General features: G+C 32.5%; 7 protein-coding genes across 16 annotated transcripts; 4 read left to right on the top strand and 3 right to left on the bottom strand.

Annotated features, from left to right (window-relative positions):
* The first annotated feature begins 509 nt into the window (after positions 1–509).
* Positions 510–5512, top strand: Atg9 (autophagy-related protein 9). Its single transcript, XM_047055391.2, has 3 exons — positions 510–1101; positions 1161–1969; positions 2840–5512. Exons 2-3 carry the CDS (start codon positions 1190–1192, stop codon positions 5468–5470), a joined length of 3411 nt encoding a protein of 1136 aa, XP_046911347.2. The 5' UTR covers positions 510–1101; positions 1161–1189; the 3' UTR covers positions 5471–5512.
* On the bottom strand, positions 5015–7777 carry LOC124492460 (uncharacterized). 4 transcript variants are annotated; one of them, XM_075728548.1, is made up of 7 exons: positions 7716–7777; positions 7369–7580; positions 7172–7306; positions 6950–7096; positions 5924–6891; positions 5530–5824; positions 5337–5466 (listed from the first exon to the last, which is right to left on the bottom strand). In XM_075728548.1, the coding sequence occupies exons 1-6, from the start codon at positions 7737–7739 to the stop codon at positions 5538–5540; spliced, it is 1773 nt and encodes a 590-aa protein (XP_075584663.1). In that variant the 5' UTR covers positions 7740–7777; the 3' UTR covers positions 5337–5466; positions 5530–5537. The 4 variants fall into 4 exon arrangements, with proteins under 4 accessions (XP_075584661.1, XP_075584660.1, XP_046911328.2 ...); XM_075728546.1 differs by having other exon boundaries at positions 5015–5466; positions 5530–6888; XM_075728545.1 differs by having other exon boundaries at positions 5061–5466; positions 5530–6891.
* Positions 7778–8429: 652 nt separating this feature from the next.
* On the top strand, positions 8430–10066 carry LOC124491050 (uncharacterized). Of its 2 annotated transcripts, XM_075728638.1 has the most exons (3): positions 8430–8870; positions 8946–9286; positions 9354–10066. In XM_075728638.1, exons 2-3 carry the CDS (start codon positions 9109–9111, stop codon positions 9581–9583), a joined length of 408 nt encoding a protein of 135 aa, XP_075584753.1. In that variant the 5' UTR covers positions 8430–8870; positions 8946–9108; the 3' UTR covers positions 9584–10066. The 2 variants fall into 2 exon arrangements, with proteins under 2 accessions (XP_075584753.1, XP_046909626.2); XM_047053670.2 differs by lacking the exon at positions 8430–8870 and having other exon boundaries at positions 8929–9274.
* A 159-nt stretch (positions 10067–10225) lies between these two features.
* LOC124496820 (uncharacterized) lies at positions 10226–11759 on the top strand. Its single transcript, XM_047060416.2, has 4 exons — positions 10226–10605; positions 10668–10943; positions 11008–11124; positions 11191–11759. Exons 1-4 carry the CDS (start codon positions 10281–10283, stop codon positions 11637–11639), a joined length of 1167 nt encoding a protein of 388 aa, XP_046916372.2. The 5' UTR covers positions 10226–10280; the 3' UTR covers positions 11640–11759.
* LOC124493304 (hippocampus abundant transcript 1 protein) lies at positions 11697–15290 on the bottom strand. Its single transcript, XM_047056384.2, has 6 exons — positions 15011–15290; positions 14625–14921; positions 14466–14564; positions 14216–14406; positions 13543–14169; positions 11697–13480 (listed from the first exon to the last, which is right to left on the bottom strand). The coding sequence occupies exons 2-6, from the start codon at positions 14799–14801 to the stop codon at positions 11980–11982; spliced, it is 2595 nt and encodes an 864-aa protein (XP_046912340.2). The 5' UTR covers positions 14802–14921; positions 15011–15290; the 3' UTR covers positions 11697–11979.
* Positions 15291–15844: 554 nt separating this feature from the next.
* LOC124493035 (uncharacterized) lies at positions 15845–17128 on the top strand. The gene is made up of 2 exons (XM_047056081.2): positions 15845–16601; positions 16663–17128. The coding sequence occupies exons 1-2, from the start codon at positions 16398–16400 to the stop codon at positions 16954–16956; spliced, it is 498 nt and encodes a 165-aa protein (XP_046912037.2). The 5' UTR covers positions 15845–16397; the 3' UTR covers positions 16957–17128.
* LOC124492999 (uncharacterized) lies at positions 16991–25139 on the bottom strand. 6 transcript variants are annotated; one of them, XM_075728615.1, is made up of 7 exons: positions 24899–25049; positions 22373–22689; positions 21438–21745; positions 21208–21373; positions 19789–21023; positions 19297–19602; positions 18146–19227 (listed from the first exon to the last, which is right to left on the bottom strand). In XM_075728615.1, exons 2-7 carry the CDS (start codon positions 22602–22604, stop codon positions 18451–18453), a joined length of 3024 nt encoding a protein of 1007 aa, XP_075584730.1. In that variant the 5' UTR covers positions 22605–22689; positions 24899–25049; the 3' UTR covers positions 18146–18450. The 6 variants fall into 6 exon arrangements, with proteins under 6 accessions (XP_046912024.2, XP_046912016.2, XP_075584730.1 ...); XM_047056068.2 differs by having other exon boundaries at positions 16991–19602; positions 21116–21373; positions 24899–25139; XM_047056060.2 differs by lacking the exon at positions 19297–19602 and having other exon boundaries at positions 16991–18218; positions 24899–25048.
* Between the last annotated feature and the right edge of the window lie 256 nt (positions 25140–25395).

Raw genomic sequence — 25395 nt, 5'->3', positions numbered from 1 at the left:
CGCTAGATGGCGACAGTGAAACTTTTATGAAATATGTTTATCATCATTCAATTAAATGATGATGGATGATGGATGGACATTCACCTTCAGTTTACAATGTTGATAAAAAATGATGATGATAAGTATTTTTTCTAACGTAATCATAGGAAATGTATAAATCACTCACGAGGTTTTTAACTAATAATGCACCATAGTCTATTTCTATCAGTATTTTTTTTATCAACATCCTTCCGCTCAATGATGACGTCCTAAATTCAATTTTGATAACTTTCATTTTGTCAATTTTTGATTATGAGAAATTTATGGTTTCTCATATATCATCATAATCAATGTTTATGTAAATACCCACCCACACACACACACATCTATAGAAAGAAAGAAAAATAGATAGAGGAATCCATGGAAACAATAAACAAAACATACACTACGATTTGTTTACGACTGTTGATATTATTGGTAATTTATTGGTTACAATTGACAAAATGATCGAAACACAATAATAATGATGATGCCGTTTATCAAATGAAATAGTGGCTCATTTTAGAAATAGACGCCATTCGAATTTCCGAATATTCGAAAAAACAACAATTATAATCGTTGAAAGAAAAAAACTCAATTTTTATGTTTGTTGTCGCGTTATTAGAACAATTTTCTTTTGTAAACACACATGAATTTTAAACAACAAAAAATAATATATGATTATCATAGTCATTGAAATCTGTTTCTCTTTTTTTTCGTATGTATGAAACCTAGTTGTTTCAACAGTTTCATCATCATGTTAAACTAGGACAGTTCAATACTCGTTGAAGCTCGTATCAAAAAAAAAAAAAAAAAACGAATTGAATTGAATATTAAACAAAACAACGACAACAACGAAATAAAGAGACAATTAGTAAGCGTATTTGATTACAATCTCCGAGTTTTTTTTCTCTCTTTTTTATCATTGTCCTGTTGTTTTTTTTGTTTGTTTCGTTTTTCGTCCATAACAAATAAATCAACATGACCACAATCATCATCCTGTTTGAATATAATATACATATGTATTGTCAGACGGTTTGATCGTTGTCAAATTGATTATTTGAAAAAAAAATTAAATTTCAAGTAAATATAAATCATTTAATGTCAAATTTTTTTTTGTTCTGATTTTATTTATTTCAAAGGATCGGTAAATATTATTATAAAATAAAGAATGGCTCCTATCGATGGCTATTGGGGCCATCCAACTTCTACAATCGATTGGTGTGAAGAAAATTATGTAACCACTGTATATATAGCCGAATTCTGGAATACCATATCCAATTTGGCCATGATCATACCATCTATTACCGGTTTCTATTATGCATATCGTAATAATCTTCATACACGATTTATGTTATGTTTTATGGGCATTACTTTTGTCGGTTTTGGTTCATGGAATTTTCATATGACTCTTCTTTATGAGATGCAATTATTTGACGAAATACCCATGATATGGGGGAGCTTAATGTTGGTCTATTGTCTTATGATCCATTATTATCCAGTGTTACAGCAAAATTATTATAAAAACATGATGCTCAAAGCAATTCTTGTCACCTATGGTGTTTTATCATTGCTCACCTATCTATACCTTAAAACACCAATTCTATTTCAAGCTTCATATGTTATTCTGGTCACTTACATGCTTTATCTCACCATTTTATTGCTCAAATATCGTCCATGTAATAAAACAGTGTTTTATGTTGCCACTATCATCTATTATTTTGGAGCATTTCTATGGATGATCGATAATTTCTATTGTAATCAATTGAGATTATTCCGTCAAACCAATAGCATTTTACCGTTCATACTGAATCCATTAACACAGTTACATGCTTGGTGGCATCTGTTTGCTGGCTATGGATCTTATCTACATATTCTTTTCTGTACTCATTCCACTTATCTAGCTACAGATAAACCGCTGGTATTCAAATTCATTTGGTATATTGGTCTGGTACTTGATCGTTGCGAATCTAATCAACAAACTACGAATAATGGCCCATCAACGAAAAAAAAGTCAACATGATTTTTTCTGATTGATTCATTTGCTAATCACAATTTATTTAAATTATTTAGAAACGAAAACTAATAAAAATTATAAAATCGAGATATCATTGAATTATAAGATTCCTTAAGAATACCAGAATATTATTTGAAAAAATTGTCACCATCATCACCGTCTATATTATCCATCAGCTGAGAAAGAATACCCAATACCCAATTAATGTACCTTTAATATATTCGTAACAATCAAGTTTGCCGTTACAACAAACACACACACACACACACAAGATGCTGCTAGTTCACTAAAAAGGATTTGGATCGCGTGCGCATTAATTTTTTCTTGTTATTGACTGCTATTGTGTATTTTTTTCTGGTTCAATTCTTAGATTCTCGCATTGAAACAATTGATTAAAACGAATATTTTTGTTTGGTATTTTTATTTTGTTGTCGTTATTCTGTGATCATCATCATCATCATTAAGCACCCATTTAGTCATTGAACAAAACAAAAAAAAACTTGTGATACTATTCTATTTGGCTTTATTTTATTTGGCAATTTTTCATGTTCATTGATCCATACAAATCCAAATAATCGTCAAGGTATTATATATGGTTAAAGTTATTGGACTACATAATAATTACTATATTGTCATTTTAAATACAGGCTAATTTTATAATGATATTAGTTGGAAAAACTTTTCTAGTTTATCATCGCATAACCATTCAATGCTAGAATTCTTTTTGTAGCTAAATGGTAATGACATTCTGATTTTATGTTTGAATATGATTTTATTTTTCATATCTTTAATAATTTATTATAGTTTGAACCAATGCCTACCCGGATTGTCATTACGAATCAATCTAATCTTCATCAATCAAATGATCATCATCTTAATTACCAACAAATACCTCCACCTCATTCAATCCTATTACCTGCTGGTCGACAACGTCAGCAAGATCAGCAACCATCATCAGAAACGGATATAAATGTCGATACCAATGCAACAGTTGATGCAATCTCGACTGCCAAACAGCCATTAACTCAACAAGATCAATCAACGTATCAATCATTTGCCGATATTGCAGATCCTGTACAGAATCCTCATCTCTTCATTCATGTAGCATCGGGACAGAAAATTTATCGACCATGGCAAGCATATATCAGCGATTTAGATGATTTTTTCGAACGAATCTATTATTACTATCAAAAATCTGGTTTTACCTGTATAGTGGTGGAAAATATTCTGGAATTGATTGAAGTTATATTAGTCGTATTGTTCACCGTTTTCTTTCTACATTGTATTGATTATCAAGTGTTGTTTAAAAACAAAATACCAGATGGACATCCATCGGATGCACCATTGAAAATAACTATAAGCGATGTATTGATTCCATTGAATCAAATTCGGCTAAGTTCACTTGAAGTGTTCTTGTTGTTATTTTCTGCTGGATTTTGGTTTTGCAAGTTTGGTATTGCTATCCATACAATACTGAGCAACTATGCTATACGATCATTCTTTATAGAAGCTCTTCAAATTCATGATCCATCGTTATATTCATGGCAAGAGGTGCAACTAAGACTTATAAATGCACAATCACAATGTCTGCTTAGAGAAACGCATTTGGATGAGCTAGCCATTCATAATCGATTATTACGACGAGCCAATTATATGATTGCATTGATTAACAAAGGTGTACTTCCAATCTATTATCGTGTGCCATTACTCGGCGAATATATTTACTTCACATCGGGATTAGAATTTAATTTTCGAATTCTTTTGTTTCGAGGCGTGTTTTCGTTGTTTGATAAAAACTGGAGACTTCGCGATGAAATCAAATCACCAGCCGAACGTTTAGAATGTGCTCGTCGTTTTTCCAATCGTTGTTTGGCCGTAGGTCTGCTTAATTTAATTTTATTGCCAATGATATTTTTATGGCAATCATTATATGCGTTTTACACTTATGTTGAAGCTGCCAAACGAGAACCAACAATATTTGCATTACGTACCTGGTCAAGATATGGTCAATGGTTTTGTCGTCATTTTAATGAATTGGATCATGAAGTTGATGAACGATTGAATCGTGCATATCGTCCAGCTGTCCGTTATATGAATTCATTTCGTGCACCATTGTTAGAGATATTTGCACGTTTTGTACAAACGATTGCGGCAATTTTATTATCAGTGTTGATTGCATTAACAGTTTATGACGAAGATGTTATCACTGTTGAACATGTTTTACTGCTATTTACCGGCTTGGGTGCGACGATTGCCATTGCGAAAACATTCTTGCCCGATCCTGAACCTAATCGGTGGACGTCTGGAGAGTTAGATGCAGCTATTCTACAACACATACACTATCGCCCACATAATCATCCACCGCATACAATTCAAGCCCGTAACGCTATGGGCAATATATTTGTTTACAAAAGTACGACTATATTGGAAGAATTGCTAAGCCCTTTAATCGTTCCATACATCCTAATACGCCATCTTCGATCACGATCATTAGAAATAATTGATTTTTTCCGTGTCTACACATTGGAATTAACCGATATTGGTGATGTTTGTACTTTTTCACAATTTAATTTTCATCAAAATGGTCATCGAATCTTTACAAATCCAGATCAACATAAAAACGAAAACAATCAATCTGTCGATCAATCAATGATGTCGATGAATACATCAAGGAATAATAATGCAGAAGTCTTATCTGATGACCGTAATACGACACGCAATGGTAAATTGGAATTAAGTCTGATTAATTTCAAATTGAAAAATCCAAAGTGGCAACCCCCAGATCTATCACAGATGCAATTTATTGATCTTTTCACTCGTCAATCTTGTGATGATCCGGTTGTTCCAAATTTAATTTTTCCTGTTGGACAATCGGCCACACAACCGCAAGCAACGATTGCTGAATCCAAATCTACAATTGATTTTTGTTCACCGACAACATCAGCCTACCAGGCTATTATTCAAACACAACCAGGATCGTCGTCGTCAGTTAGACCAGATAATCAGCAAAGACTGTCTCAAATAATGAACAGAACTAGTCAAATGAGCGATTCATCGACCGGTATGCTTGAATCTACTGGTTTTGGCTTCAATGAAACAAGGCGTCGTCTATTACAGCTTCGTTATGGTCATCTGTTTAGCGAACAAGAAAAACGCGATAATCAAATGGCATTGAGTTCGTTGTATTTTCATCAATTAGTCTCCGAATCACAATCTTCACGTCAACAATCGCAGAATTTTCCATCACCACAGCAGCAGCAACAGTTATCTCAATCGACATCATACAGCGGCCAACTTATAGATGGATCACGAAACAATGAGTCAATACCATTATTACGTTCCGATCATGAAGGAGGACGAATACATGGTAGCAAAGGAAATTGCAAAAATATTCTTAAATATGATGATGACGATGATAATGGTCATTATGACTAGAAAGACAAATAAATAATAGATTAATACTCCTTTAAAAAAAAAGATTTTGTGTTCCATACTTTATAAATTAAATAACCGAACGTCGTTTAGAATTGCCACATGATGATGATGGAGGTAATGAAGATGATATGACATTGGTCTGATTACGGTTACAGTTGGTGGTTCGTAAATTGACTGTTTTCAATGGCAATTCTCGTGAAGTGTTTGTAAATAGGAAAGATTTCTTTGATTGACTCAATTTACCGGGGTCGTATTCGTCCCAATTGGGGTTTGATTGAGTTTGAATCTCAGAAATATTTTCGGCTGTTTTTGAACGGATCATTGATTTAGTTGGACATCTGTTAATCTTGGTGGCTCCCGATTCATATTTAGTATTTCCATTGCAACTGTTTTTGCAATGATCATCCTCTTCATCATTGTCATGAACATCAACAAAATGCAATTCTTTCAAACGATGATTATTGTCTAGCTGTTTTTTCTCCAGTTTTAATCGATCCAATTCTTTGTGCATGTTCGATATTATCTTCTTACTACTTGCTAATTGTAATTCCAATTGTGAGCAATGACATTTTTGTCGTTCATAATCCGATTTCAATCGGTCAATCTCTTTTTCTTTCGATTTTAATTGTTGTAGGCAAAGTTTTAGATCTAAACTCAATCTTTCGACTGTCGATTCTTTTATACCGACAATTTCTTCTTGTTTATCTGTGACTTCATTTAGTGTGTTGATTTTTTCCTGGCAAGATTTAACTTCATTCTGTAATTTACGAATAATTTCATTTGCTTTGATTAAATCGTTACGAATCGATTGCATTTCCGTTTCGTTTTTAACAACTATCTGATTAGTTTGCTCTTTTTCTATTTTTAAAATACCCATTTCGGCATTCAATTGCTGATTTCTTTCATCCAATTCTTTTAATTTATTATTACGTTTGACCACTTCTTCATTTAATTTTTCTTTCCATTCATGATACTGTTTTTCATGCTCTTTACGTTCTATGTTCAACGTTTCTTCACGATTTCTCGATTCAGTTTGTAGTTTTTGACATTTCGATTTTAAAATTCTTTCCATATCATCCCATTTGGTCTGCTCTTGTGTATATCTTTGCTCGACATCTTTCAGTTTTTTCTCAATAGATTGTTTTTCCAAATCGAATTCTAACTTCAAACTTTGTACCTCTTTAGCTTTTACGATAGTCATTGTGCTTAGTTGATCTTCTAACGACGCGATCCGCATTTGCAAAGATTCGATTTCAGTTTTTGATTTTCGATAGATTGTACAATAATTACTTCGAACAAATTCTTCACTTGCCGATGGAATTTCGAATGATAAATGGATAATATTTTTGAATTCATTCAATTCGACAATATCCATTGTGAGCATTGTTCGGCACAAATTTCGCATACATAGAATGTAACTGCTAATAATATTGAAATAAGGTTAAATTGATATTTCCGAAATTGAAAAACTATTCCAACCTTGATCCAGTATCGGAATGAAGAATTCCTGATGTACGGGTACTAGTGGCAGAACCAGAAGATGATATTGAACATTTTTCAAACATATTAATCAATTTGTCTGAAAACTTTTCGAACGAAACCAATAGATTTTGCGTTTGCTTGATCCTATAACAGATATTATGAAAAAGAAAATGTACAATCATTTAATACATAATTAATAAATTTATAAACAAGCTTTACTTTTTATATTCATTAAAATCGATTGAATAAAGATAGATGAAAAACGGATCATTCGGATCCAATATACGAACAGAAATCTCTTCACGAATTTCATTGAATCGGGTGTCCACTTCGAGCAACAGCTGGATTGTTTTACTATAATTCCGAAATTAAATTATTCATTAGAAAACAAGTCTGTAATAGAACAAAAATCATACTTAATGGAAAAATTTGTTGATTCTTGAAGATGAAAAGTGACCAAACGAGAAAATGCTATATGAGGAGCATTGGCATTGACGTGAACTGTATTTGAACACGATGTTAATGTATGTAAATGAGTAGGTATTGGTGTATAAGATATTGTTACACTTGATGTTGATCCACCGCTGCCACCAGATGTTCGAGATCGAAAATCATCGCCATTTAAATGCTGATGATTTGAAGACATTTTTAAATCAAAAAGAAAACTGTAGATACTCACTTTAAGGTTCAAGAAACAATAACAATGATTTCACCATCACCAACGGTAACCAAGGAGAAAATAAATCAAGAAACATGAACAAACCTGTGATCTAAATAAACAATTCATTCAATCAACTCTATTGTCATGGTCACGAACAATTAAATGTTCTGGCAACCAAACGATTGAATATATTCCGACTCTCAGAGCTGAGTTGCCGCGCCAAAAGCAAATCGGCTCGTCTAGAATCCTGTTCATAAATGACAGATCTTTGGCATTTATGAACAGGAATTTTTTACGATTCATATCAAGTTGGAATTTGTGGTAATTATCGATTTTAAAAATTAAATTTTGTAAGTAGCTAGGTATAAAAACGCTTATATTATCCCAAAAAATAAACAATTTTATAGATCAGTCTATAACGCTTTATACTCGTCATTATATAAGTAATGAATGAATTTGATAAAAAATCTATTTTCCGGTTCGATGATGCATGTTGACTTTATGTGATATATCATGGATATTAATAGCAATCGTAACAGCTCTATAACTTGTAAACATTCAAAATTATTACCTGAGATTACATAATTGATCAATAATAAATTGACCAGTGGGAATACAATGTTATTCGTTTACTATATTTTTTTTTTATATTTAGAAAAATGACAATTCAATTACCTAGAAGGCCGAATTTTTTGACTTAAAATTTATGATGATAAAAACTAATCTCACCTTGGCCTCAAGGGAATAATAATCACAAGACAATGTTTTTCTAACTGTTTGTTTAAATTGAATTTGATTTCAAGCACTGTCAAATGCAGAAATTTCCGGAAAAGACATCTGTTATCATCATAATCATGAGCCAACAGTAATTGAAAAACTTTGAAATCAAAACATACGAACCAGATATGTGTCCACTTGGTTGAATTTGACACACACGCACACTTTTAATAAAACTTTTTAATCAAAAAAAATTGTTTACCGTGAATTCGGTAACTTAAAAAAAGGAAATATTGAATTTAAGAGAAAACAAACATACGTGTTGCCCGAAATATCGTCATATTGACTTATGATAAGATTGTTTGTCTGTTATTACATGTTATGTCGGCATATACAAATGGTCTAAGATCATTGTGCGCATCGTTCCAACAAAACAAAAAAAAAATTTGGCTTGTTTTATCATTATGATTATGGTGGTGGTCATAGTATTCATTTGTATGATAATCATCTCTATACAATACGACGATTTGATCCTCTCAGGTATTTATTTGATGAATTTGCCCAACAATTTTTTCATTTCAATCGTGTACGAATTTCTTTCAATGTGCTTTCCAGTGGCATCCATTTTTTCTCCAGATTTCTTTGTTCCAAACTTTAAAATCTACAATTTTTCGAAAAATAAAATTTAGAATCATTGTTCTGTTGTGTCGTCAAAAATAATCGATAAATTATTGAAATTGGTTAGAGCTTTTTCAATTATACGCCATACAGTTGCTATATGACAATGAATCGTTTGATATTGACCTCTACTTTCACTATGATCATATTCGAATTGATCATGGCCATGGGCGATAGTACAAATAAATTTGGTGGACCATTGTTTGTAGAAGGATCATTGAATGATATGAATAAACTATGGAAATGTGCTGATGTTATATCCAATCGTAGGCTATTTTGTTAGAATTCAAAAATTTCTATCACTAACTTTGATTAATTAATTTATTTCATTCTTATTTTCATTAGCTGCTGCTGTTCGTGGAGAATTGGTCAATCGCAAAATGAAAGGTGATCAAAAAATACGTCGATTTATTGAGAATTGTATCAAATGGGGTGATGGTTGGCGATTCAAAAAAGATGGCACATCTTTAAATTTCCGATTTCCATCATCATCGTTATCGATGACAGATTATAATGACAATGCTAATGGATCATTAGATGCCAAAATTGAATCGGCAATCAATGATCATAAATGAACATCAACAATCAACATACAGCCATTTGGTAATGCTTCAATATTACGTTTTCTATTATAAGAAAATTTTATGAAAGATTTGTCATTGATTCAGCCGATTACCAAATGATCGATTCTCTCTGATGGATAGAAATGGCAATAAAAATAACCTATAAAAAATGTTCTTTTTTTTCTTCGTACTCAAATGAAATAAATTTTTTCTTCAAATATTAATAATGATGACATTTTTTTTCTATTTCTATTATAAAATATACTATTCTGTATGATCTGTCATAAGTATGACAAAGATAAAATAACATAATCAAACATGTTTATCGAAAAATGACAATTATTGTGTCTAAAAAATAATAATGATAAAATCATTTTGATGAACAAATTATTGATCAGACAACCAAATTGACTCGAATTGAATCGAAGAAATCTTTAAAAATATATTTTTTTTTTGTAAACAAAAACGTGTTACGTGTCGTCTCTCTTTTAACAAAATTTTCGATGCTTTTCAGTTCATATCTTGTTACTATAACTATCAAATCATTTCCGTTGGTTAGAGAAATCCATATTGATGATAAACATATGAAAATGATCAGACTATTCAATCAGAATGAATAAAAACTAAAAGAATCATTAGTTTATAATAATTAAATCCAAACGTTTTCGATTTGATTTATCATCTACATTCAACAATTTTTATAGTTGTAATGCTTAAAAGCATCATCAACATTATGTTGAATTTTAAATCGATCCATCTGATATGGATCGGATTCTTTTTACTTGTTAGTATTAGACTGTTTGTAGAATCTGAATCAAACACGTCTCAACATCGTAACAAAAATGATTTTAAAAAACTATTGGAATGCTTCAACAATGAATGCTTAAATGAAATTTGCGTCACTAGCCAAGGATATATTGGTCTTCAAACAAAAAAATTATCGCCGGGTATATTCGATGAAATAGACGAAGAATTTTTTGAAAATCATCAATCTATAGAAGAAGGACCATACGTTGGAAAAAGTTGTGTTAGTGGTAAGTTCTGGCCTTATAAATGATGGAAACATGCTAAAATGAATTTGAATACCAATTTTTAGTTGTATATCAAATAACATCAATGCCCAAAATTGCCATTAATCAATTGACAACAGTTCACGGGGACCATGTCATGAATCTGATTCCGGATACTGTTCAATATAATGCAGGTGATTATCGTATAAAAATAAAACGATCATCCGATATTATGCAATATAAAATAGTGATGAATTTGCGCAATGTATCTGGATCGAATGCATTCATTAAATTTGACAATTATGAAACTTACCATGAAAAGATAAAATTGTCCGAATTCGTCGGTACAACTTTACATTCATGTATGTTGTATAAATGTTACTCTTAAATATATGATGAGATAATCGTCTGTCTTTTATATCATAGTTTATCTGGATGCGAATGATAATAAGGATTTACAAATACATTTAAACGTAAAAAGATCAACATTTTTGGATTTCTATATTGTTGTTATACCGATTCGCACAGATTCTCCATGTTTAGGTGAGTTTAATTTGAATCAATAAAGTTAAAAAAAAATTAATAAATATCCATATTTTCATTGTACAGCATCTAAAGCATGTACACAATTGTTTCGAAAAAATTATGACATTTTTCAATCATTGAGTTTTGGAAGTGGTGATCGTAGCGAATTACATAATGATTGGCAATATGATAGTTGTTTTGAGAAGCTAAGTTCAATCACTATGGTACAAAAATCACCCAATGATTTCCAGATGAATGGCTCTGAATCTTTTGGAATGTGTTCAGGAAGTTATATACGATTTTTGGACTCGCTAGCGCTTGCTGGAGGCGATTCAACGAACTGTATCGCTGGAAATTCTCTTAATGAAAAATTCGAAGAAAAAAAATTGACAAGAAAATATGAATATAAAGTCAATCTAGTCCGGGCTGAGATTAACATTAATGATCCTCAAAGTTATTTCAAATTGAAAATAATAAAGCCAAATGGATCAGATGTTGAGCCATATGTGCTAGAACCAGTTGATCGATCCTAATATCAAGACATCAACGATGATTGTTTGATGATATGATCAACAATTAAAAGCCTTCTGTTTTATAACAATTGTAATTTTGTTATTTTAATAAATGGTTTATATTATAGAACAAAAATAAAATTATTAATAATAACCACAATTAATTAGTCATAATATGAATTGATCAAATGACTGGATAATAAACAATGGCAAGGATGAATGATGGAAACCACAATAAACAAGAACAATTACTTAGCAAATCACAGGTTCGAATCAATAAAATGGAACGATCCATAGAAAAAAAATACTGATCCATTTGATTGAAATTCGGATAGAACAAGAAGATTCAATGTATGTTTATTTAGGTTTTGACAATCGGTGATTTGGTGTACAAAAAACGATTGTTCTTGACCAGGTGATGAGTATGAGGAGAAGGAAGGGGAGAATGCTCAATGGTTGACGTGCAGGAATGTGTTATGGTCGAATCGCTACAATTTGATGCTAATGCTGATAAGGATGATGTCATAGCCGACGACGATATTGGTGGTTTGACCGGCATATTTATTGATTTTGATAAATTCAACGGACGATGAATTGGTGATTTCATTACGGTTAGAGGGCCTTCTGTCTTCATGGTCATCGTTGAAGCAGGACAAATAATGGGATACTTTGTTGTGGAATCCTTATCAGAATGACCATAGAGTGAATGTGGCCAATGTATAGCCGTAGTTGTTGGATGATTTGGTGTTGGAGACATTCTCACAATCGTATTGTGACGGGTATGCATCACATTCGGAAATTGCTCTCGTTGATGATTGCCAATCCGGTGATGAACAACCTCACCATCAAGTTGATCATTATGGACCATTTGATTGGCAGACGATATAGGCAAAAGCCGTTGCTTTGAATCAATGTCACTATCAGCTTCACTACTCGGGCCATAGGAAGATGAAGACGAAGAAGGTTGAAATGGCGATAAAGAATGGTCATGTTGTTGTTGAGAAGTTGACATGGACAAATTATAGGTTATTGTAGATGATGAGGATGACAGTGGACAAGCGATCGCTTGAGTGTAAAGTTCATTATGATGAATGAGGTCACCATTAAGCAGCATAGATGCAGGTAATAATTGTCCTCCTTCTTTTGATAAATGATGGGCATTAAACATGGGGACATTCAGTTCATCCTCTTCTTCGTCGTCGTATTCATCATTGTTGATGGAACAGCATTGATTACTGTTGTAGGTATTGGCCTGTGTATGATGCATATTCTTGTAGTAATAATTATGACTATTCGTAGATGTTGGCGATCGTTTCACTGATGATTTATAAGATCCACTTGACCCTTTACTGTATTTTTCATCATAGCTTCCAGCGTTCGATGGTGATGGTGAGTATTGTACCAATTCTGGCATGAATGCCATGATCAAAATGGCAATCAACACCAGGAAAGAGCCAAACAAAAATGGAGGCCCAGGTATCACTTGGTCGGTGGGTGAATGGAAAAATTGATTTGTCGTTGAATTGAGAAATGTAATAAATGAGGATGAGGAGCCATTCACGTTCGTTATCGATGGCATCATGTGTTTGAGTGTATCCAATGATTCGGCCGATGAAGAAAGTATTGATGCTGATGACGACGAATGAATCGGATGCGATTGTCGGACGAGATCAACATTGAACAGGCTGAATATAAGACCAAAAAAACATGGACCCAATCCATTAGATAAACCACGAATTCCAGTTATTATTCCTTGTAGAAGACCTTGTTTATCGGCATCAGCATAAGAGGATACGTAAGCACTTAAAGCTGGATAGGTGATGGTACTAATTGCGGCAATTACGCTAACAATCCAAACGACCCTGCATAAGGTAAAAAACAATTAGAATAAAACTAAACAGTTAGTTATGAGTTTAAGTATTACCAATGGCTAGAGCCAAGACCAAAACAAATCAATTGCAACATTTCGAATATCAGGCCTATCATGATCGTATTTTTTGATCCAACTCGTTTCATTAATATGGTCAACAAAAGCGTTTGAGAAATGACCGACAAAATGCCAATGAATGCAATATAGGCAGCCACTTGAATCTGATCGAAGCCGATGACTAATTTGAGATAGACAAAAAAGCAGGAATACTGGCCAGCTTCCGGCAGATAGGAGAGAAAGACGGCTACACACAAAGTCAATATCATGCGATCTTTACCGGCACGACGTATCGATGAAAATGGATCAGCAGATTCCCAAATCGAAATAGATTTCTGTCGCAATTTTTCCGGCAATGATTCTGGTACCATTAAGAGAATGTAAATTAAATCAAAGATGGCTACACCGGTTGCAATACATATGACTAGATTGTCGTCGCCAAATGTTGACGATATTAATGCGCCTAACGATGGGCTAGAAATTAAGCTTAATGAGAAAGAAGCGGTCAACCATCCATAAGCATGGCTACGTTCATGTTCTTCAGTTATGTCTGCTACGTAGGCGAATATGACCGAAAAAGTGACTGAGAATATTCCAGACAATATAACTAGACCAAAGTAAATGCTAAGCAAAATTTTAGTCATGAACATAAAAAACAAAAGCTACTAACCTGGGACTAAATTTCATGAAAGGAATCGGAAGGCAGGTAAAAAACACGGTGATCAATAGGAAAAATTTCCTTCCCCAAAGGTCGCTCAAAGCACCAATAAGTGGAGCACTCAAGAATGAAAGGAATCCTTTCACGCCCATTATAAGGCCATTCATGAGAAACGTTTGATCGGGAAAAGTAGTATTCAGAACCTATTTTTTTCCAGAGAAAATGTAAATTATTTGTTAAGAAATCGGAAAACTTTACATACGGTGATTGCGGGCAAAGTTAATAGACCCCATGCGAAAAATTCAAGAAAGATGACGACGATTGCGTGCAACAACGATGGCTTGGATCGAACGGCTGACATCTGCATTTGAATCATGATAAATAAATTGGTTTTTATCACTAAAAATTAGATGATACATACCAGACTATTGTTGACAAAGGAAGTTCGTCTTCCGGTTCTAATAATCGCGTTGACCATACGTTTCGATCCCATGTTTAGGGATGATGTGAGCTCTGTTTGCTCTTCAACTTTTTGTTCGATCGATTCTTCAACTTCTCTGTTTCTACACACCGTTGAAGGCTGTGGATTCGTATGCATTTAGAGATATTAAACTGGTGGTTGTCGATGATATGATAATTGATAGATTTCAAATTCCAACAATGATACACTAATATCAAGCGAATGGAAACAACAGCAAGGCACTAAATCACAATCAAACTTGATTAAATGGACAAGGATAATGAATAAACAAAATAGAATCTTTTTTTATTTTTATAACAAAGGGTTTAGATTTCTTCATTCTTTACAATTCACAGTCTGGTCATTATCATCAATGAATAATGACCAGATTCACAGAAATAATTTTGGTACCAAGGCCAAACCAAAAGAAAAACCAATGGGCCAAACAGCGGAAAATATACACCAGAATATACACTGGTTGCTGATGTGTGTATTCTCACAAATTATCCTTTGCATGTTCGTTTGTTTGGCGTGATACACAACTAATAGTGGTATGAGTCAGTGAGAATCGATGCATTTAACACCTGAAAGTAATGCCGCTACCACTGAGGAGAACACAGGTTTAGAGTACCACATTTCTCATTGGATTCAAATTTCATCTGTTCACTTGTAACAGTGCTATTTAGATATATGTATTGTGCATTGTACGCCAATTGATTTCGCTTGTCTGATCGATCTGCTTATACCAAACACATACATTGGATTCAAGGACAAAACAAAATTATTCTTGTCAAATGAAAGCAAAGAGTTTCCAAAAGTCAAGCATAACTCCATTCCAACTGGCCACATTTGATTCATATCGAAAATGAATTGTCCGCAATTAGGCTGAGCTATATTTATGGAAAAAAACATGTATTTCCGATTGATCAATTGTTTCGCTGATATACAAACATTTGGTATAGCAAATATATGGATTACATTGACATCGGAATTGATTGTCGAATATATTTCAAGCTGTTTATTTGTTTCATATGACGATCAATAGATGGCGCACTGTTGAAATCAAATAAGATTACGTTCGAATTTCGTCAATAATCAGGAAAATTGTGCATTGATTTCAAAATTGACGCGTAGCGTTTACGTTTATCAACGAAATTTTACATGGAAACAAAAAACGTACAGTTTTGCCATTCTGATCATTGTGTTTGACCTATCAATACAGAGTATAATTCATTACAAAACAAAATATACCAAGCAAGAATTGCAAATCCAACTGGCAAATATCATCGGTTCTATATCTTGGTTCATTATCATGCTATATTCACAGATGTTTCTCTAATTCATATTTCTATTTCATTATAATCATAGTGTTTTTAATTACTTTTTATTATTAATTACTAACACGCTAGCCAAACATAAATTACACTATCTACGTTTATCAAACTTTGATTTTTCATTGGAAAAAATTCAATTAAATTTATAATTTGTTTATTCACCTTTGCCGAGTTTTATGTTCACTGATTAAACTTTGATTGTCACACGATTCTGAGAATATATGATATCAACTAATTTTGATTATCAATCACTTCATCGATGTTATCATAAACCAAAAGAGTAAATATTTACATCATCAATACGAAAGTTGATCAGTTACCGAATAGTATAAATTACCATCAAATAAAACGTAACGATCAATCACAATTTTAAAATTTCGTTCGATTCACACAATTGAAAATGAAATCCATTATCATCACTGGAGTTATTTTGTCCATATTTTTTGCTTCAGTTGTTTATTGTGGTCCGCCAATGCGAGAGAATCCCGAATTCAAACGTTTATCACAAGAAATTCAAGAAAAAGTTTGCTCTGGTAAAACAACGGAAGAACAATTGAATGAATTGACCAAATGTATGGAAGATATTAAAGACGAAATGGGTGAGGTATGTCTAATTCAAACACATTTATTAAAACAATCTAATTTTTATGTCAAATCATCTCAAGCGTGAATTTATGGAACAATACATCCAAGAATGTCTTGGAGAATCCGAAGTCGACGTTGGATTTACTGTTGATGAAGCATATAAAGAAACTGTATATTTGATTTGTAGCGGAAAATTCCGAATGTGCATTCATCAGAAGGCGAGAAATATATCGCGAAATGATCCAGACAATGATGATGATGAAAAAAAAGAATCAAAAGATAATGGCCCAAGAGGGCCACCGCATATGAATCCTGAATTTCATCAAAAGGTCCAGAAAATGATGGATTGTAAACGAAAAGCTTTAGAATTATAAAATCACCAAACAAAAAATAGAATATGATCCATAATTTACACTTTGACATAAATTTTTTACTATAATTATCAATGTTTTTCGAATAAATTAAGATTAAATAAAAAACAAATCGTCGGTTATACAATAGACATGTTTTTCAAATCAAAGTAAAACCGATCATGTCATTCAAAAATAAGGTTATTCATTGAAGCGTTCAAACAGATATCGTAAAAGAATGATGAATCAAATGGTATGAAACGAAGAAAATTTCAATAAATTATGATAATGAATCAATAATTCGTGTTCATTATCCGACGTGATTATGCGTTTATATTCATGGTGTGTGTGTGTGTATGAAAGCTTAAAGCAATTAACAAAAGAAAAAAAAATCAAACAATTTTACATATTTTATTTTTCATTCAATCTGATTCTGTTTCTGTTTCTTCTTCTGATGAATCCTCAGTTTCTTCTTCACTTTCAACTGCAAGTTTCATTGGTTGTGAATTTTGAACCGGTTTCAATGTTAATGTTGCCGTCGAAGTAACTTTTGGTTTATTAAAATCATTAACCGGTTTTGATGGAGTGATTGGTTTGAATACGGTATGTTCCATATCGTCATCATCAGAAGAATCAGAATCCGTATCTTCTTCCGATGATGATTCTGATTCTTCTGACGATTCATCGTCATCATTTTCATTATCGCCTAAGCCATCATCATCTTTATTCTTCTCAACAATATCTTTCACTTCTTTTTCATTAAGACCAATATCCTCCCAATCGATATTCTCCAATCCATCCTTTTCCAACTGGTCTAAAAGATATTCTATTTCAACATCTTCATCGACTGTTTCCATACTTTTTCCAAAATCAGCACGTGATTTTGTTTTGATTAATTTAAGAATTTCGGCTGTTGATGAACGATTCAGACCTTTAGATTTTTTTCTTGCTTCAATCGAACGATTTACTGATCGTTCTTTTGTTTCTCTCAGCGGTGTTCTCTTAAAACCGGAACGGACATGTTGATCTTCTTGCGCTGATGATGATGACAAAGAAGTAGGCTGTGTTTGTTTTGCTGATTCATTTGTTGTCGTTCGTTCGTCAATGATCGGTTCGATTATTTTATTCGCCTTGTTCAAATTTTTCATGCTATTCGCGATTGAAGAATTTTTAATTATCTCTGGCTCTTTCGTTTTTAATTTATTTTGTACAATTTGTTGGTTAACATTGTCGTTGTTTTTATTACTGGAAGTTATCGATGCGTTTGGAGCCGATACCACGGGCAGCTGTGTCAACGAGAAGGATGAGAATCAGATAGATGAATTTTATGAAAAAAAATAATGAAATTTAAAAATGATAAAGATTGGAGAAATTCTACAGAATTTTGTCGGTCAATAAAAAAAAGTACAATTTTTCGAAGAAAACAAAAAATTAAGCATATCAAATTTTGGGATAAGTGCATCGCAATAATAGAAGCAAATAAAATTTTTTTTAGGCTGATTTCGTACATGAATTGTGTCAATAATCAGTGGCAAAGCAAATGTTTTGGTGTGATGCTGGCGAACGACGTATGACGACTAATTGTTCTGGTTGTAGTTGTTGGGTATTTGTATTGAAAAGATTTGAATTAGAAATTGAATTCATTGGTTGACTTGCTGATCGATTAAACACTAATCTCAATGGTTGTGGCTTTGGTGATGATGATACATCTATCGAACAATGGTTATTATCTTCCATGATTTTCGGCAAAGATGATCGCATGAGAATGTTTGGCGATATTGGACGATTATTATTAATCACAGATGGCGATTGTTCTTTATATCTATTATCAATGAACATACGACCAGGTGGTGGTGTAATTGCTTGTCGACCAAATGATGGTTCGATTTGTTGAAGAAACATCGATTGAGCCAATTGATCACGCCGATTCGAATCGAATGGATCATTGATTTCTGACCGAGGATCTGCAACTGTCCGACATCCATTTATTATTAAACGAGTCGATTGGGCGGGCGTATGAATGGATTGTTGTTGAGATAATGATGAATTTTTATTACGATTAGCCCAGATTCGATCGTTGGTTGTATGTCTTCGAACCAATGGTGCAAAATTCATAGGCGCTTCTAATTGTTGCTGAATAAAAGCACGAGCTTGTTGTTGTTGTTTTGATAAGGTTTTTGTTACCGAACAACAAGTTTGGGGTTGTTGAAAGTATGAATAATTTTCTGATTGTTTTTGTGGCCGAAATATCGGTTGTTGATTTTGTGGATGAAATTCCGGTGGCTTTGATTGCTTCTGAAACGGAATCAGAGGTGATAGTGATCGTTTAGGATGGTAGCTTAGCTGTTGTAGAGAATGATTTACCGGATTATTGTGTAATGAATAAGCATTATAATCCAAATCTCCTGATGATAATGATGATGAACGATCAAATTGTTGTTGTTGTAACTGATTTTTACAATGACGATTATTATTGACAGGCAAATAATCGACATGCACTGTTGTCTCGTTCGTAGGGTTGATTGGCGATGGTGAACGGCTAAAATTCATACGGTCAATCATCATTGATAGTGGCTTACGAAGAAATTGATCAACATCTAGATCGTTATCATCATGCTGGCCAATAGAATCATCAGAAACCATAATCGGTGGCGGTGAAATCGGCACAAACTGAACGTACACAATATGCAATACACACACATGGATACAAAATTATTGTTTTGGTTTTTATATTTATAAAGCATTTGTTTTGTGTTTAAATGATGAATAAAATCCGTTGAAATTAGAAGATATCGCAAGGATAATATGAATGGGATGGATTCAAAGAAACAATGATTATACTTAAATTGCACTTACATCGTTCGTTACAGTATTCTGACCAATAGGTCCATTGCCACTGAGACTGGTTCGACGTGGTGGAACTCGACCGAAAACTTTTTTACCAGTCGGCATCCTTCCAACCGGCTGTGGTGATGGACTATGTGAGTCACGAGGAGTTGGAACTAAAGCTGGTGAACGACATCTAGTCGGTGTTGACGATGGCGTCGTTTCCATAAGATTATCAACCTGATCACGTAGACCCCAGGTTGGTTTACGCGAAGCAACAGGTTGCTGTTGATTTTCGGATGGCTGTTGTGATGCGATCGGTTGCGTCGATGTACGACGTCCATAATACATTTGTCGACGTTGAGTTCCAGGCGATGAAAATGGAGTGGATGAATTCGAATCCGTTGCGGAAGCTTCGATAGCTGCAGCCAAATCACGTGTAGATCGCCGTGATTGACCAAATTCGTTACCACTGATAATATTGTTATTGGCATCTTTTTTCTTAATAGTTATCTTTTTCTTTGGTTCAGGAGATGCAATTTCAGCTTTAGTGTTTGGATTGGCAACTGTTGATGGTGCTGGTGTTGAGGATGGACATTTTTCCCACGTTCCTAATTTGTTTGATCGAGCCGGACTTTTATTGGGAGTCTTATTATCAGTGGCTTGTAGTTGAGGTTGAGATATCGGCGGAGAAGGTTTAGCTAAAGTTTGTGTGACTTGCGGTTGTGTCTTGAATTTGATTGGCTTTTTATTCTGTACATTATTATTTTCAGGTTGTTGATTATGAGCGGATTCCCATAATTTTTTCTGCGCTGCTACTTTGATTGGTGTCTCATCAACCATATCCGATTTAGCTGTCCGTCTAGGTGGATCTCCGGATTGTTTCTGGTTATTGATTTCCTTTATCGGTTTAACAATATTTGTCTTATTTTCATTTGTGATCACTTTATTGGTCGTTGTTTTCTTAATCGACGGAGTTGTTCGATCATTATTCAACAATGAATTTGGAGGTGGTGGTGGTGGAGGAACATTTTTGTTGCTAAGCTCAGATAATGGCGGCGGTGGTGGTGGAGGGGGAATTGTAGCAGTTGCGTTAGACTTTTTACGATTCTTGACTATCGGTTGGGGCTGTTGTTGAGGTTGTGTTGATGGTGTTTTCTTCTTCAAAGGCAATTTTATCGGTGTCATAGTTTGAAGTCGTTGTGCGTAAACTGATTCCAATTGGGCACCAAATTGTGCTAATTTATTTTTTACTGAAGATGTTCCTATTATCAATGAAAAATTAAAATTAGGTTTTAATACTTATTAGAATTGAAAATGAAAAAATTAGCAGTTTCATATAGGTGGGAAAACTTACAATGCTGCAATCAATATAACAAATTAAAGCATCAAAGCGGATGTCTGAAATGTTATTGCAAATTTTTCGAATCTATAATTCATTATACGAACCAGAAATGGCTGCTTTTTCAGCTTCAATTTCAGCACGTTTTCTTGCCATAAATTTATCTTCTGATGAATCGGGTGCGGCCATTTGTCCAAACAATTGATCTTCATATTGTTCCAATTGTTTAGCAAAGCCATCGTTTGGTTTGGCAAAAGCTCTGGCTTCACGAATCTGTGTTTTGTATGAAAAAAATTTAATCTATAAGTAATTAAAATTCTAACACAAATATACATACTGTAGCCAATGCATCTTTGTATTTCATTTTTTTCTGTTTCATTAGATAAGCACAACATATTGCCGTTGATCTGGATACGCCAGCATTACAATGTACAAGACAATTACCACGTTGTATGCCTTCTTGAATAAAATCAATGCATTCATCAAAGTATTGAGTGATGTCCGTTTCGGGTATATCCAATACTTCAAACTTTTTGTAATTAAAATCATCTTCGAATGCATTAGGAACGCCAGGTGCCAGATTGAGAATGTGTGTAATTTCATATGTGTCCAATAAGGATTTATCTTGAGCAACATCTTGAGAAGCTAAGAAAATTAAAAACGAATTAGAGTTGTTCAAGGTATGGTAATTTTTACGTTATTTTTTCTATAAAAGTTAATATAACTCATTTGGGAAAATAACCATTTAAACTAAAATTTAACATTAGATAAACTTTGATTACCTATGATAAATTTGGTAAAATTGAGACTAGTAAAACGGAAATTGACTGAATCATAATCTTTTAAATTTTTCCTATTCTGCAAAGCCCTCAACGAAGATGAATCTTCAGTTTCATTTTACACTTTCATCTTTCACGATTGACGTCATCCAAACAGCAATGATGATTATAAAAACAAAAAAAAAATTGAGCGCAACTCTTAAATTCATTTACAGCTAGAGAAGATGAAGATTGATTTGTGAGATGTGATTGTTTAGCTTGGTCGTTCAATTTTCTAAATATATAGCAACAATCATCATATTGATAATTGTGATGATGGTTCTATTTCTAGCAACAAGCAAGAATCCTGTTTGTACCTCATTGAAAAACATTAATAAACCAAATAAGAAATATTCGCATTTATTCTACAAATATCAATAATTATGAGCTAATAGTTTTTCGAAATAAATCCTTAATTATTATCATATATGTGATGATTAGAATTTATACTTACAAATTAGTAGGCCAGGTATAATCATTCCGACCTGGAGATCCGGTTTATTATCAACAACATAGCCAACTGAATTGATACCATCAGATTTGATCTGTTGTAAGCCTTTTGGTGAACGTTTTTCAGTCAATTGTTCACCACTACCGGTCGTCACTTTTGTTTCAACTTTTTTTAGTTTGCGTTGAGAAAAATTTCTAATTTCATCGAATAATTTATTTCGATCTTCTTCAGCCATTTTCGATGATTCGGAGATTTTTTTTTGTTTTGAACAATTAAAAGGAAATCGGATTCATGACCAACCCAATGAATGCATATGAGAACTAGAAAAGAATGAAAAAATTTTAAAACTTGCAACAACAAAAAAACGAAATGAATGATAAATGTGAGCACACCAATTAATAAGTGAAAAACAAGATAAATATCACAAAAAAATTTAAAAAAAAACTTCAATAATAAATGGATAAAATTTTAAAATAATCTGTTCTGCACATTGAGAATCAAAATTCTATAATTAAGATTATAGTTAATGTCCAGAATAACTACACAATATAACACATATAACGATGCAACAGCGTGAAACTTTCCAAAAGTAATGCTGTTTAAATGACTTTGATATTTTCTACAACAGAAAAAAATATCAGAAAAAGACGACGGAAAATGTTGATGATCACAGCAATACAATGTAAATGTTTAATATCATAGTTATAGCCACAAAAATACACACAAATTGCGGCATTTAGTTTACTATGCCATTTCATTTGATTCTGGTGTATAGAATAAGATATTCAGAGCAACAGATACTTTTAGAGCAGAATCAGTTGAAAAAATAGACTGATATATTGTAAATATCATAACAAAGTTTTCAAATACAGAATTTGTGAAATAAAATTCTCAACTTCTACGCTACCACTAGTAACTTTACAAACTATACTTGTTGTCATTTGTGTATTCATCATTTATAAATATTCCGTATACACCCTTCTCGAATCGTTAATGTTTAATGTTTAAAATCTAAACAGAATTTCATTTGTGTATTGTGTAGAATATAAAACGAAAATATCTATTTATTCATGGTATATATACACAACAACAAGATGGAACAGGGGAATTAAAAAGCCAAATGCTTTGTAGCTGATTTGTAATAATAATAATAATTTCGATCTGGGTCATCAATTTTTTTTTTTTTGATGGTTGAATAATGAATTCCAAATCATTATTATATATAGTCATTATATTGGAAAGAAATGGATGGATTCAACATCGCCGTTCCGGCGAAAATATAAACATAAGTTTATCGAAAACTCAGAAAATGAATAGAATGAATGACAAACACACAAACAAAAAAAGAATGTGATCGTAATACGGCTTTTGAATATGACGTCCTAGAAAAAATGAAGATAATCGACAAGGCGTTTAATCTTCCCTCAACAAAGACTACGTCTTCGATTTTCTAAACAAACACCACTAACTAATATACAACCGTCACGACGAAATTTGGAGTTGCATCTGTCAAATAATCTTAGCTTAGCTCAAATTTTGTTGCCAAATTTTCTATTTTTTTTTTTTAATTTTTGTTTGTCATTTGACAAAGACACAAGCACACGCACAGAATATAAGAGAAACAGTTCTCACATAATTAGTAACAGGGGAATAAATCGTTCATCAAAAAAAAGAATCTCAATGAATGCAACCAATCGAATTGAAAATAAGAGAGAACGAATTCATTTCAAATGTAAAGAATTGACATGGTTTGACATTGACATGGTGCACATAAATGCAATAACGAATAAGATCAAAAATGGGTCAAGTGAATGAGGTCGACTATATGAATTAGGATAAAATATTCTGGTGTTGAAAAAAAACATAAAACTCAATTAAAAACACAATAAAATATAATGATACGAATGCAGTTCCCAATCGATTATTACATTTGATTTTGGAAGTATAAAAATTGAAAAGTTTAAATTCAGCTACGGACATTATGGTAACCAATTCCAAAAAATGGCTTTCACCAGAAGAATTAATTCTTATAGCTTTGTGAATTATGACTTAGGATTTTCGATTTTATTTTGTGGTATAAATTTAGATGTAAATTACGATTACAAAATGCATGTGAAATAACTTAAATATTAGAATAAAAATGAAAAAATGTTATATAAAAAAGATCACGATAATGGGTGACTTGAAGGGACATAAACCTAGTACGATTTGATGTTGAATTTAGAATTCTAGATCCGTATCAACAGGACATAACTCTTTGAATTATCAACATCTAATTTATGATAATAATAAAAATGAAAAATAAGAATAAAAAGAGAAGATTCACAAAAATAAAAATAAAAATGAGTATTAATTCTCTTCATACTTTTTGTTTACGTATCACTTATCAAAACAAATAGGGTTATTAATAAAAAGATTTGAAAATAATAATAATTCTTTCATAAAAACATAAATGTAAATATTAATAGTGCGTCACTTTAAAAAAAACTATGAGATATGTATGTAAAGAATGGAAAGATCATAATTTACCTCGAAAAAAGTTATCGGTATACAGCCTTGTCAAGAAGTTGAAAAGAAAAAACTTTTCACGACACAAAAAACATCGAAATTTGTTTTGATGATGTTTTGTGGATACATACCCACTTTGTGTGGAAAATTTTTTCGTGACAACGACAACATACGAAGAAAATCATCAATGTAAATTTATATATTATTATTATTTCAGAGAATTTTCATCCAATAATAATCACATTTCAGAATAATTGTTTACAAATGATCAAGATTGCGATTCTTGTCGAAGAGATGGCGACAGTATTGATTTAAAAAAAATTTGCATTATATATCCAAATGATATGAAAAATATTTTTTACTTAATTACATTTGGATGAATGAAATGGAAAAAATTCTGCAATTAAAATCTAGGTCAAATTATGACCGGATGTTTTTCATTATAATCATTTGAAAACACATTCATTTTTTAAATTAATGACCACAATGTTGCGGAAATGCAATATGAATAAGTTTGT

The sequence above is a fragment of the Dermatophagoides farinae genome, chromosome 2, assembly GCF_024713945.1.
Source record: "Dermatophagoides farinae isolate YC_2012a chromosome 2, ASM2471394v1, whole genome shotgun sequence".
NCBI classification, from domain to species: Eukaryota; Metazoa; Arthropoda; class Arachnida; order Sarcoptiformes; family Pyroglyphidae; genus Dermatophagoides; species Dermatophagoides farinae.
This window is presented reverse-complemented; position numbering and strand designations above follow the sequence as displayed.